We start from the raw sequence: 14,026 nt of genomic DNA on the forward strand, positions 1-14,026 counted from the left end.
GGGTAGGCTGAGAGCCAAGAGCTTGTTTTCCCACCTCTGCCCAAAGCTGGAAAGGTTGGTAGAGATGCTGAGAAAGCTGGGATCTGCCTCTCCTTTTGCTCATCTTCCTTCCTAGTTTCCATGGGAATCTTGGTCCAGGATGATCAGGGTTTGATAGGATGGTGTTGTGGGAGGAGTCAGCATCAGGCAGAGCCATCCCACCTGGGAAGGGGTTGGCTGTGAAGAAAATGAGCTCCATGGCCCTGGGAGTGTGCAAGTAGAGACTGGATTGCCAGTCAGGCTGACTTCAGAGAGGGGCTCAGAAGGTGGTCAGTAGGCCTCTTCCTTGGGATGGGTGGGCTTTGCCAGGTGGCCCCACCTTCCAGGCATCCCTGGGCCTCACTGAGGGGGTCACCATGCCCTGGGCTCTGCTGGCTGTGGACACACGGAGCTGAATCAGATCCAGTCTCTTCCGGGAGGAGCACCGGTTCTGATGGGGGAGGCGTACAGGGAAGCAATACAGTTGGGCAAGTCCTACATAAGGGGACAGACCGGCTGGGAGGAAGTTCTACCACTGATTTGTATAGTCCATAGATGTCTTTTTGAGCAATTCCTCTGAGTCAAGCCTCGCTCTAGATCCTGGGGTCACAGCAATGAGAAAAACAGAAAGAGTCCTGTCCCCTGGAACTGACAGCATAGTGGGGAGGCCGAGCGCCTGGCTAAAGTGCAGAGGAGTGATGGGAAGTGCTGGCTGGAGGGTTGGAGAGCGGTGAGGAATGTGGCCAGAAGGCAGAGTGTGAGCTTGACAGGAAAGGAAGCTTTTCCAGGGCAGTTAAGGGCCTTGACGGCCAGAACCAGGGCTCCAACTTTATCCTGTGGGCAGTGGGGAGCCAGGTGGGTGTGGGTGAGGCAGGGCTGGACTTGGGTGAAGAAAAGATTATTCCAGCTAGTACAGGCATCGGGGAGAAGGAGGCACTGGGGCAGGCGTGCCCACCTGTGCCTCTGTGTGTAAGAGCCATGTGAGCGTGTGTATAGGGCTGTATATGTGTGTGTAGGAGTGATGGGAGTGTGTATGTGTATCTGTGGAAAGACGGTAAGTGTGTGTTTGATTGTGTGTGGTCTGGGGCAGCCTTGTGTGGCAGAAGAATCTTGGGGTTTGCGGATGATAAGGAGTAGATACCAAGGCCTAAGGTGCACCAAGGCCCGAGTCCTCTGAACCTCAGCCCCGATGTGAGCCGGCAGGTCCTGGACTAGTCCTGGACTAGAATCCTACAGGTTCCCTTCCCCCTCTAGAGTCTTAGAGCCGGCCATCTGCTGCAGACAAGACAAATGCATACGAAAATAATATGAAAATGATATGGAAATGGATGAGACCTGTGGCTGACCCACCGCACTTCCCCTCATCCCCTGGGTCTGAGTTTACCCAGCCTGTGCTCTTTCCCACTCAGAGCTGCTGCCAGGACTCTGGGAGCAGGCCCTGCCCACTCAGAGCCAAAATCCATATTGTCCCCAGCATCTGCCTGCAGCTAGATCCTTTCTCTGTGAGGGCCACCCCCACATTTGGGGCCACACCCAGTGGACACACAGAGCTGACCTGGGCTAGTGCACAGGCAGCACCCTTGTCAAGTGTGAATTTGATCATACACACACACACACACACACATTTGCACACACATTCGACATGAATGCATTCGTGCACGGTACTTGGACATTGTGCACACATACAACTGTACTGATGTGTGCATACATACACCTGCACACAGACACATACCTGTCTGCACACACACACATATGCACACTCCTGTAGATACATACACATCTGTGGACACACACACAAGTTCAGCTATACCATGCAAGTGTCACACTCCCTCACAAAGATATAACCCTACAAATTTGTACTCATACCCTCTTCTGCCTTCACCCACACCATGCCCACAGCCCAGGATGCAGGGCCTCACACATACACACAGCTGCCTAAGGGTGGCTCGCCCCTCCCCAGGTGCACACTCATGCCCGCCCCAGGGCAAAGCATTGAGGACAGGCTTGGAATGGAGGCAAAATCCACAGAGATGTCCGCTCTCTCCAGGGTACTTCTTAGGTTGTCCCTCTGCAGGGCCCCTTGGATGGTCGGGCCCTATTTTCGTCCGTGGGCTCCACCCCAGGTCACCGAGAGACTGAGTCACGCACATTCTCTCCTGAGGAGCCTCCCATATTGGGATCTGGCCCTTGCTCACAGTCCTTGGGCAGGGCATGCCCAGGCAGGCCTGCCTGCCCAGGGGAGCTGCCTTCTGCCAAGCTAGGCCTGCCTGGATCCCGCCTCTCTCCACCTGAGCTGCCCTCAAAGAGAACCAGGCCAACCTTCACAGCTGCTGAGAAGTCTGAGCCAGAGCAGGCCTGAGGTCACTCAGCATGTCAGGGCAGGACTCAGGTTTGAACCTGGGCCTTGGGGGTTTGACCATGGTTAGTAGCAACAGGATAGGTGCATGTCAGTCAGCAGACAGGCTCATGGGAGAAGGACACACAGTCATGGTGGGCAGTGGTGGGAGCAGATTTGGGGTCTGTTGAGTATCTGCTGGTGCCAAGTGTGAGAGATGGAGAGATGGCGAGGAGGAAGGTCTGCTCTCCTCCTGGGTGAGGAAGTGCTTTGTAAGCACAATGGTCCACCAATGGGAGGTGTCATTATTATTAGGAACGAGGGAGGGCCGGTTCCTGGACAGGCCCTGCGGTTGAGTGGGCCTGATACCCAGGTTGCCAGGCTCACGGCTGAGTCACCTTTTCCTAAAACACCCAGTCTGAGGTAGCTGGGCCACCAGGCAGCTTAGAGTGGCCCGTAAGGTGGGAAGATGAAAAGAGGTGGCTGAGGGGCTGGGCCAGCCACTGCTGAGCCGGAGCTGGGAGGACAGCGATGGGCAGAGGGTTCAGGGACTGGGAGTGTAGGCCCCTCAGTCACTGCATTGTTGGGGACAAAAGGAGAGGTGGGGAAATCTGTTTTTTCTCACATGCCTTTCCTCAGGAGGTGGAGCATGAGTTTAAGCCACAGAGTGGAGCCAGATGGCCTGGGTTTGAATTTTGGCTCCACTACTTACTAGCTGTGTGACCGTGGGCAAGTTACTTAGTCTCTCTGTGCCTCAGTTTTCCTTATCTGTAGGAAGTGGCTAATAATAAATCCTACCTCACACTGTTGTTGAGAAGATGAAATGTGAGGCACATGGTAACTGCTCAATACGTGTTAAAGCCCCCCAGACACAGAGCCCCCAGCCCCAGATGCACACACACCCGGCCTTGCGGGGCCACCCCTGACCCTCAAGTCCATGGGACTGAGGTCAGCCAGGGACAAGATGCAGCTAACCCAGGATCCTCAAACCTGGCAGCAGATTAGCATCACCTGGGAACATTTAAGAGCATCTGGGATGGGGCAGTCCCAGACCTGAGCCCAGGTGAGAACCCAGCACAGAATCACAGAATCACAGAATGTAGAGTGGGGGGCAGGGATGTGGTGGGGAGTGGAGGAGTCCTAGCCTTGGAGGAAGGGTTGCTCCCTGGCCGTGAGAGCTCAGGCAAGGAGTGTCACCTTGCCACCTTGAAGAGCCTTGTTTGGGAGGGGGCTGGTTGGAGAATTTCAAGGATAACATGAGAGAATGTTTGTGAAAGGGCTCTGTATCCTGCCAAGCATCAAAAGAAAGGTTTGTTTATTGAACCTAGTGTGTTAACATTTCACAGATGGGAAACATGAGGTCCAGAGAGGTGCCTTGGTCTGCCTAGAATCACACAGCAAGTCTATGGCAGAGTTAGGATTGCTTGAATCTGAGGGAATGACACAGAAGGAATCTCTCTGAGTTGAGGGTCATAGAGCGTGTACCTGGGGCTCCAGCCGTTGAGCTGCATATGAGAGACCAAGTAAGATTTAAGAACTATTTCTGAAGAGGTGAGCGCTGTGGAGGTCTTGCCTAGAGCTGGGAGCCCAGGAGAAGGTGGCTGTGCCACGCCAGGGTTGGCTCTTGACTGTGGGGTCTGAGATGGCCTCCCCTGAAGAACAAATAGCTCTGCCTGGTGGCTGTAACAGACACCTCCTGAGTACCTGTGTCCCACCCAGGCTATCCAGACTCCAGGACTGAGCTGGTGAAGAGATTCGTGCCCTGGGCTTAGATTCAGTCCTTACAATAGCTCTTAAATTGGTCACCCCCTTTACATAGCAGGAGACTGAGGCCAAAAAAGGGAAGGGAGGCCCTTTTCTGGGTCAGAACCTTTACACATCTTGCAACGTTTTCTACAGTGTTAATAAGTTGGACAAATTGCCCCCGGTTTGAAGATGCAGTAAAATACATTGACTTGGCCTGGATCACTTAGTGACAGACAGGCTCCCCATCCCTCCACATGCCCCAGACATGACTCCCAGGAAAGACGCAAGAAGGGAGACCCAGAGGACTAAGGTAGCATTGGATAATGCTACCTTACAATAAGCAGACTGACTGGACCTGGAGGGCAGTGGGGGTGGGGTGGCATGGGCAAAGGCCTGGAGGTGAGAATGAGTCAGTCACCCTTCTGAGTAGAGCAGGAAGTATAAATTTAAGGAACGGTGGCTGCAGTGGCAGCGAGAGGGTCAAAGCTGGAAAAACAAGTCAGAGCTGTTATAGAGGGTCTGGCGTGTCAGGCTGGGGGTTTGGGCTTTATTGTGCTGGCGGTAGGGAGGCACTGAAGGTGTCTGAGCAGGGGAAGAAGCATGTCCAGAGCTGGGCCTCAGAGAGGTAGGAGAAATCCTGGCATGGAGGGCCTCCCCCTGAGCTGTGGCACAGCCAGGGCTCTGCCCAGCCTGTGTGCCAGGTGCCTGGACTGTGTCCAGGACTGGGCTCAGTGACTCAACATTGAGGAAATCACTCCCCAGAGAGAAAGGGCCCAGATGAATCAGCCCAGTGAGGTGGGGAGGCTGGGGGCTCACTGAGTCACCCTCCGAGAGGTGGTGGTGGGGGCTAGTTGCAGAGAGAGGGGTCTGCAGTGCAGTGGGAAGGATTCAGGTCAGACCACAGCGAGGGCTGTCCGGGAACTCTGGCTGCCTTCCCACCATTACCGGGTTTGATTCTCCTGGCAGTCCTGTGAAGGAGATGGGAAAACTGAGGCCCAGAATCCTGGGAGGGGATCTGACCAATGTCGTGCAGCAAGTCGCTGGCAAAGGCCAGGCGAGACCCAAGCGCACCCTCCAGTCCAGACATGTCCCACCGCCCCAGCCGATCTCATGCCAAGCGGACCTAGGAACCGGGTGGGTCCAGACAGGGAGCGGGCCCAGGTGACCCCTCCCCCCTCCGACCCCCAGCCAGGCAGACGGCAAATAGGGCCGGGCTGCGCCTCCGCGATGGGACAGCAGGGGGCGCAGGAGCGTCACGGCTGCCGCAGGCGCCTGAGCACCGAGGCCGCTCTGCGGAGAACTGCGCTCCGGGCGCGCGGGTCCCACCGCGGGACTGTGGACTGTGTGGCCCTGGGGCTTGCACCCTCTCCGGCTTCCGGGGACGCCAACGCAGACGTGCTTGCCCAGCGCTGGGGGCCCAGTGCCCCTACCCCCCGCTCGGGAGTGGTGCGCCTGTCTGTGTGCGCGCTCGTGTGTCTGTGCGCACGTGTCTCCCGCACAGATTTGCTACTGCTCCCAGGGCCTATCCGTCCCGGAGCGACCTCTAAAATTCTCCCTGACTTCCCCCTTTTTCCTGGAAGAGGAGCAAGCCCAGGCCTCTTTGTATCGTATCAGCGGCCGCTTCCTCCCTATTCCCCCCCTGTACTCCCCCTTCACTGCGCTGGTCTCTGCCTTGGGGCTCTGGCCTGGCTGGCTCCAGGACTTTCTAAGTGGTGGGGAGAGGCCGTGATCAGACAGGGTAGGGGCTCTGCGAGGCCCCTTCGAGGTAGTGAAAGGAGTGGCGAAGGGGCAAGAGAAGGGAGCGAGGGCTGAGAGCCGGCTGCGGGCTGGGGATCCTAATAGCGGACAAGCTGGAAGAATCTTGAGAGTGGAGAGATGAGGCAGGTGAGAGCTGATGGGGGGCTCTAGTGGGGGTCCTAAGATCGCACCGTCTGAGAGGTGCTGTCCAGGGTTGCGGGCAGGTAGGCGGGGCTGGGGCGGTCGAGGGGCGGGAAGTGGGCGGGCCGGGGCGGGGCCGGGGCGGACACTCGCGCGGACCCGGCGAAGCTGTCGCGGACGCGCTGACCGAGCGCAGCGGCCGGGCCGGCGGGCGGGCGGGCGGCTGCGAGCATGGTCCTGGTGCTGCACCACATCCTCATCGCTGTTGTCCAATTCCTCAGGCGCGGCCAGCAGGTCTTCCTCAAGCCGGACGAGCCGCCGCCGCCGCCGCAGCCATGCGCCGACAGCCTGCAGGTAGGGGGGCCCCCCGCGCTGGGCACGAGGAGAACCTGCTGTCGGGCGAGCGCCCGGCCGGGTCCTCCGCGGAGCGTGCAGTCGCCGGCTCCATGGTCCGCCCTGCCCCTGAACCGTCCTCAGGGTGCGGACCCCTCCCCTAGTTCTGAATCCCACTCCTGTGCTGGGACTGCAGCCCATACCCGGAGTCCTTGAATCCCCAGTTCACAGTCCAAACCTCACCCCAGACTCTGAACCGCTTTCGGATCCGGAACTCCACCCCAAGCACTGAACTCCCAATCCACAGTGGGACCCCAGTCCACAGGAGAGCTCTGTTCAAACCCAGAACCCGCTGCCTCCCAGATCAGCGGAGGACCCCTGCCCAGACCCCAGAACACCCACTATATATATTGGACTCCAGGTACACCCAGAACACCTGAACCCCCAAGTCTCAGCCAGGACCCCACCTCAGAGCTGGAGCCTCACCCCAAGCCCCTGAACCTCTACTCCACAGCCTCATCTGCACCCCCACCCCAGATTCCTACCCTTATCCTGCTTTCCCTCCCTCCCTCACTCCCTCCTGTACAGGAGGTCCCCTAGTCTTTTCCAGCTGGTCTCACCTTCTCCTCTCATTTCCCTCTGGGTCTGGTGGTCCTGCTTTATTCTCTGGTTCTCTTCTGGCTTCTTGGAGTCTTTCTGGGCATCCTCTCTCTCTGCCCCCCTGTTTCTCTCTTGTTTGGTCTCTTTTGCCCATGTGACCACTTCTCTCGGTCTGTCCGTCACTCCCCCCCAAATTCTCTAGGTGTCTATCTTTGTTCTGGGGTCTCTGCCTATGGTCATCCCTTCCGCTTGTATCTGCCTCTGCTTTTGGGTGGTGAGGAGGCTGACTCAGAGTACCTGGCCAGTGTCCCCAGGACCTCCAGCCCCCCCATGTTGTCAGGCATGGCATGGTGTCGGCGCTGGTAGAAGGGACTAACATGGAGTGTGCAGCCCTTGGGCGGTGCCCAGGGATCTAAGGTGGGTGGGGATTGTGTGGTGGGGCAGTGGGGTTCATAACTTATAAACTGCCTCATCCCTGCTGTCCTGGTCTTGACTAGGGGCAGCTGGGGGCCTGGGATGGGGGAGGGGAGGAGTAGACTGCAATCTGGTGTCGGTCACCTGTGGTGGGAGGTGTGCAGAGCTGGGGGAGTCTGGGTGTATGTGTTTGTGTAGGATGTTGGGTGTGCCTTGTGTGTGATCATGTGTGTTGTGTCATGTGGTATTGTGTGTGTCATCACAAGTGGAATTATTTGGGGGGACTCGTGAGGGCTCATGGTGAGTGTGAGGATTGCAAGTGTATGGCGTTGCATGCCGTGTGTGGCTGGGGAGGCCATGTGGTGGGTGTGGAGTAGTAGCTGTATGTATGACTGTTGTGTGTGTAGGGAACTTATGGTATGTGGTTGTGTATCTGTCATTGTGGGGTGGAGTTGTTGTAGGGGCAGCTTGCTTGGGGGATTGTGTGTGTGGTTGTGTATGTTTGCTGTTGTGTGTAGCCAGGAAGAGCCACCGTAGGGGCCTGATGAAGTGTTTCATTGGATGTCTTGGCAGGGGGGTGGTAGGGGTATGTGTGTGCCCCAGTGTGTTTCCAGCCTAGCTGACTGACTTAGAGTCACTGTGGTACATTCTAGGCTTGCTTGGGAAATATGTTAGGACCTGTGTGTTGGTGTTTGAGTGTCATGTGTCTGTGTGGTGGCTGTTTGTGCAACTCTGGGTAGGAAAGAGTGCAGCCAGGGCTGAGGGGTCCAAGGCAAAGAGCCGGTTGACTGAGTGTGTATGTGTGTGTATGTGTGTGTGTGTGTGCCCACGTGTGTGCGGGGAGGAAGCAGTATGCAGGCAGGATTGTCCATGCTGAGAGGCTGTGTGTGCCCACAAATGTGTGACATTTTGGTGTGACATTAGGTGTGTACATTATCTATGCAGGGTGTATCTCCATGTCTGCGTGGTGTGTGTGTTGAATTTAATTGGATGTGTTTGTCTGTGGTTGGGGAAGTGAGTGTGGGGTGTATGAGGTGCATGGTGGGAGATTGAGTGTGAGTGTGGTGTGAAGTGTGGGTGTGTGGGCTGTGTGACTTTTTGGTGTGACGTGGATTATGTGATCTTTTCTCCCTGGGAGCTGTTTATGTGTGTGGTGAGGAGTGTGTGAGGGGTGTCCAGTGAGCTGGGGGTGTGTGTGGGGTGAGATAGTATTGAGGGCTGTGGAATGTGCTGCCAGGGGTAAGGGAGTGTGAGCAGAAAGCATATGGGGTGAGGAATGAGGTACATAATGTTTGGGGTGTGTGGGATACGGCAGGTGTCCCATAAATGTTTGTGGAGTGACGTGTGTGTGCAGGGAGGGCTTGGCTGCCATCCTGTCCTTGCTTCCCTCCCAATTAGGTCCCCAGAGATGCCCAGTGACGTTCTCGTGTGGCCCCCCCAAGCCGGGCTGCCTACCCTTTGCCCTTCATCCTCCTCACTCTAACCAAGGCCTTTGTCTTGGGTTTCCGGCTGAGCAGGCGCTGGACAGGCAGGCGGCGGGCGATGTCGCAGTCCGGGAACCTTTGTTCTTTTCCTCTAGGCTGTCTGCTGTTTTGGGCCGGGATTTGGAGGGGGCGGGGAGAGGATGCACGTGTCGCGGGGTCACTGTGTTTACTACCACCTCACAGTACTCTGCAGAGGGGAGGAGTCCAGGCGCAGGCGCTGAGGCCTGGATGGCATCCCCAGTGGCGCCTCCTTGGCACGAGAACAGCTTGGGCCGCACTTGGAGTTGGACGAGTTTGCCAACCATGAGGTCTTAGTCCCATGGGTGGCCCAGCGCCCATCCTGGCTCACATCATCTCTGGGGTGCCGAGCAGCCAAGCGCTCCCTTCTGCATGCTGGCCTGTCCTCTTCCTTTCTCTGTGTGGCCCTTAGGGAGGGTCCTTGGGCTGGGAGACAACCAGGAAGACCTCAATCTATCTCCACTTTTTTTTGAGCCTGTATCTGAAGGGGGGAATAGACTCTGTCCTCTTATCTGAAAAAGGAGGCTTGGTCACACCTTTGGGGACCGTCTAGTCTGATGGGGGACATCTCATTTGGTAGGAGGATCCAGATTGTCCTCTCTAAAGAAAGCTCTGGGGAGACCTTGATGGGCAGCCTGCCAGCAGGTATTTGAGAGCCTGAAAGGCCAGGACTCCTTATGGTTGGAAGGCACAGACACTATGAGAGTCAGTCAGGGGAAGGGGCTGGGGGCTAATGCCTCAGCATCACATTCCAGAAGGTTCTCCAAAGTGAGTGGGCTTGAGCGGGACCTTGGGTAGGCAGAGAAATGTGGCCTGGAGCTGAGGAAGATTCTGGCCCAACTGGAAAAAGGGATCTTGAAGGCAGCTGATCCTTCCCAAGCAATACTGTCTGGCTTTGCATGGCCATCCCTTGGCCTCCAGCCATCTCAATCTTCTATGTCACCTTTTCCCATCTGACTGTCTTTGGCCAGATCATTGTCATTGTCATCATCATCTTTTAGGCAGCTCTTTCCAAATTCCAAGCTCCTTTCACAAATGTCTCATTTAACAGATTGACTCATTCACTTGTCTAAAAGCATTTATTGAGAACCTGCTATGCACCGGGCAGGCGCAGTTTTAAGTGCTGGGATCATAGCTGGGGTCAGAGCAGTGACCAAATAGGCCTCCTGGGGCTCCCACCTTCTGTGTCTGAGGATGCTTATTTTGATTGTCAGATGTCCATAATCCCCTGTAGGATTGGCAGCCCAGCTGCCATCTAGGGAAACTGAGGCACAGAGGAGGGAGGGGACTTTAGGCAGCCTCCTTTTGGGCCCTCCTTTTCCCAGCCTTACCAGGGACTGAGAGAGATTAGGTGACTTGTCCAGGTTTCACAGCAGGGTGGCAGGGCTGGTCCCAGAATACAGCTCTCCTGGCCGCCAGGCTGGGCTCCGGCCCCAGCACCACGCCGTTCCCTGGCTGGCCTCCGTGCTGCCTGTGGCGGGTAAACGATTATTAATGACCCCCCTGGCAAGGAGACAGGAAACGTTTCCCAGCCACAGCTGGGGACCTGCTCCCTGCCAGCCCCAGCCATCCATGCCCGCCCTGGCAATGGTGTCCGCATTGACGTTATCTCCACATCGCCTTGGTCTTCTTTGCTCCTCCTGCCCATCCACCTCCCAACTCCCTTTCCTCTCAGGGTCAAAGGACAAGAAGAGACAGCTTTCTCTTCTACATCTCTGTCTCTCACCACTTTCTCCAACCCGATTCATCTCCACCTTCTTCCCTGCCCCAAACCAGCCAGAAGTAACCCCTCCTCTAGGAAGCCTTCCCTGAATGCACTGCCAGCCCTTCCAGTGGCCCTATCCTGGGCCCTGGCCACTGGATCTCCCTCATTGCAGACTCTGGTCCCCTTTGATGGTTTGCTCTGATGACCCTAAGGCTGGGCTAGGGACTTCCTGTGGCCTGTCCTCAATTGCTATCTTAGGACTGACTCATGGAGGATTCTCCCAGATGCTTCCTCCAGGAAGTCCCCAGCCCAGCCCAGAGACTCTCACTTCCTCTGAGCAGCACAGCTCTGCCTGTCTATGCCACTCACTATATACTGCCAGGTCCCCATCGGTGGCCATTTAGTGAGGACATACTGTGTGCCCGTCAGAGAGGGTAGATGGAGATGAGCACAGTGTGGGCCTTAATGCCACACATGACCCCAAGTCTGAGCAGCAGTGCACCTGCCCATGGTAGGTAGACAGACCTAGGTACCAGGGCTGACGGTGGGCAGGTGATGGGGTGGGGAGGGGGCACAGACAAAGATCGATGCTGGTAGATTGTGTGGTGAGGGCAGTGCTGGAGAGAAACTTGGGGGCCGTGGTGGGACAGAGCAGGGGCCCCTGCTTCAGCCCAGAGTGGGAGGGAGGGGCAAGTTGGGGAGCTTCCAGAAGGAAACATATCCAAACTGAGAGCTAAGGGATGAGCCAGGAGAAAGTTCCGGACAGAGAGAGGGAGAGAATGTGAAGCTAGTGACAGACAGAGGGAGGAAGCGCATGGTCCTGCAGTTCCGTGGAGCTGGACCTGGATGCCAGGGTGGCTGAGTCGGGGGGACTCGGGGGAGGTGGTGAAGCATCAAGAGACGAGTCTGGTGAGCCTGGCAGGGGCCAAGTTGTGCAGGACTTACAAGCTATGTCTAGGAATTTGGATTTTTTTCCAGAGGGAACTGGGCGCTAGGGGAAGAGTTGAAAGCAGTGCAGGGTCTGCTCAGACCTGCGGCTTAGGGAGCCCCCTGGGCCATGGGATGGAGAGCGCAGAGAAGGGGTGAGGCAGGAGGCCGGTCGGCTGTGCAGAGACTGGTGCAGTGTGGTCCAGACAAGGGGTGATGAGGCTGGGGCAGCGAAATGCCAAGGATGGATGGGTGGGGACAGAGGGGCGAGGGGTGGAGGAGGGAGCCAGTCAGCTGTAGAGGTGAAGGGAGGCAGAGAATGCCCCCCACCCCGGATGTCTGGGTGGGCAGTGAGGGAAGACAGGGCTTGAGGGCAGATGCCTGGGCCTGTGTCAGGGCCCTCTAAGGACCAGAAGGTGTCAGGAAGGCCTCCTAGCTCAGGAGGTTTGAGGCTAAACGGAGACTGGGAGACCTGGACCCGGCTTGCAGCTGCTGCGTCCTCCTCATAGCGTGGGGACTCGGGGTCTGCCCTGGGCAAAGAGTGTTCAGAATTCAAAAATTAAAACAATCTGTGAAATGTAATATTTAATAAAATTCAAATCCAGAAATGTATGAGTACATTCCAAAATGAGTTAAAATGTAAATGTATGAAAATGCGAAACATACAGTGATGATTCTAATATCAATTGTAAGCCTCAACTGCATCCCTCCACTTGGGATCAGGCTCCCTTGAAGCTGCCGCCTCTGGTGTGGCCCGACCCCCAGGGGCTCCAGGACCTTCCAGTCTTGTGTCCAGGGCACTTCCTCTGGGAAGCCTGTCCTCTGGCTGGTGGCTGCAGGTGGCAGGCATTTTGCTTCTCCTGTCCCCAACCCTGAGGGATTTGGCCCCTTGAACTCCTCCTGTCTATGGTTGCCTTTATTTGGGGGGCCTAGAGGGTACAGACCTAGGGAACGGGAAGGGTAAGGGAGTTGCAGGAGCTGAGGGTAACAGGGGCTGAGGGCTGAGGTGCTGGCTACAGGGCCCAGTGGGGGTGGAGTGGGGGAGCAGGAGGAGTGGGGGAGGGCCTGGAGGGGGAGTTAGGGGAAGTGAGCAGAGCTGAAAGAGCGGCGTCGCCCCAACATAAATACTAGCGCACTTGGCCCTTCGGCCCTCTGTATCCCTGGGTTCCCCGTCCGTGGAGTCAACCAACCGAGGTTCAAAAGGCATACAATGGTTGTGTCTGTACTGAACTTGTATAGACTTTTTTTCTTGTTCTTATCCCCTAAACAATACAGTATAACAACAATTTACATAGCATTTACATTGCATTTGGTATTATAAGTGATCTGGAGATGATTTAAAGTATATGGGAGGATGTGCGTAGGTTATATGCAAATACTACGCCATTTTATTCAAGGGACTTGAGCATCCGTGGGTTTTGGTATTTGCGGGGGTCCTGGAACCAATCCTTCAGATACGGGGGGAAGACTATATTTCAAAATGTAGAAGTTGCACCATTGCTGGGACTCCAGAATGTTGAGGTTCCATTTTGCAGTCTCGGGGTTGGGCCTTGCTTGGCTCCCACTCTGGTAGTCTTGCACAAGGCCGTTTTCTGGGCTGCGTTTCTCACCTGTAAGGAGGAAGTTGGGGTCAATGTCGCCAGGGGTGTATGACCTCTAGCTCTAGGGATGGATAACTGAGAATCAGCGTTCTCAGTTTGTGGGGTTCGAGCCTTCCATGTTCTCAGCTCCTGGCCAGGCTGTGCAGATGCGTGGCGGTGTGATTCCGACATTCTGTGACTTTAAGATGCTGAGGCTCCAGGAGCTGAAGACGCAGACATTCTGTGAATCCAGGATTCTAGGATTTGATGACTTGATGATTCAGTGATTCTAAATGGGGCTGCTGGGAAGAGCTGCAACCACCTGCCTTGTTAATGTTGATGTTCAGTTATTAAAAACATAACAAGAAGAAATGGCGACAGCTCGCATGGCGGGCAGCCCCCACCCCCACTGAGGGAGGGGAGGAGGGGCTGGGCTGGCGTTAGTGGGGAACGAGAGACCCTCTCAACCTGGGTCAATGGGCTGTCTCTCTTGCCACAACAGAATTGGTGTGTGTGCACCACTCCCTAAGCTTGCCGGGTAAGGGGTCGTTCCCTCCATCCCCCTGCCTCCATTCCTCCCCCATTTCAGACTATGGCAGAGAGAGGAGTGCCCTTCCCTCACAGCCCCTAAAGTCTCGACAGAAATGTTGACAGTGAAGGAAGGAGAGGCCTGCTCCCCCGCCTTCCCGGGCAGCTCGGGCGTGAGGGGAAAACAGGACATGAGCGCTTCCTGGACACAGACACGGAAGTGCACGAACCCCTGCCTGGGAGGGCCCCGAGGACAAAGGGCCTCGGACTAGGGCAGAGGCCAGGGCAGCCAGAAGGGCAGTGTGGGCATCGGCTGGTGACCCGTCAGCACTCCTTGAGCGCAGGCTGAGGAGGAAGGACCCTGCTCATGCCCTGGGGGTGGCTGTGAGAAGGGCTTAAGGAAGGGGGGGGTCCCAGGCCGGGGAGCCTGGAGAGCTGATGACCGATGGGTGCTCCCCTG

At 56.4% G+C, this 14,026-nt stretch overlaps 1 protein-coding gene across 2 annotated transcripts in view; it reads left to right on the plus strand.

The window, feature by feature from the left end:
- The window catches only part of PDE2A (phosphodiesterase 2A), a 91,841-nt gene that overhangs the window by 20,762 nt on the left and 57,053 nt on the right, over positions 1–14,026 (plus strand). The window contains exon 2 of one of the 2 annotated variants that reach the window (XM_058545675.1): positions 6,259–6,331. In XM_058545675.1, coding sequence (XP_058401658.1) covers positions 6,259–6,331 — 73 coding nt within the window. Of the gene's footprint in view, positions 1–6,208; positions 6,332–14,026 lie in introns of those variants that run through there. The other variant, XM_058545674.1, reaches the window with a different exon arrangement.

This window comes from Diceros bicornis, chromosome 7, assembly GCF_020826845.1.
Source record: "Diceros bicornis minor isolate mBicDic1 chromosome 7, mDicBic1.mat.cur, whole genome shotgun sequence".
Classification (NCBI taxonomy): domain Eukaryota; kingdom Metazoa; phylum Chordata; class Mammalia; order Perissodactyla; family Rhinocerotidae; genus Diceros; species Diceros bicornis.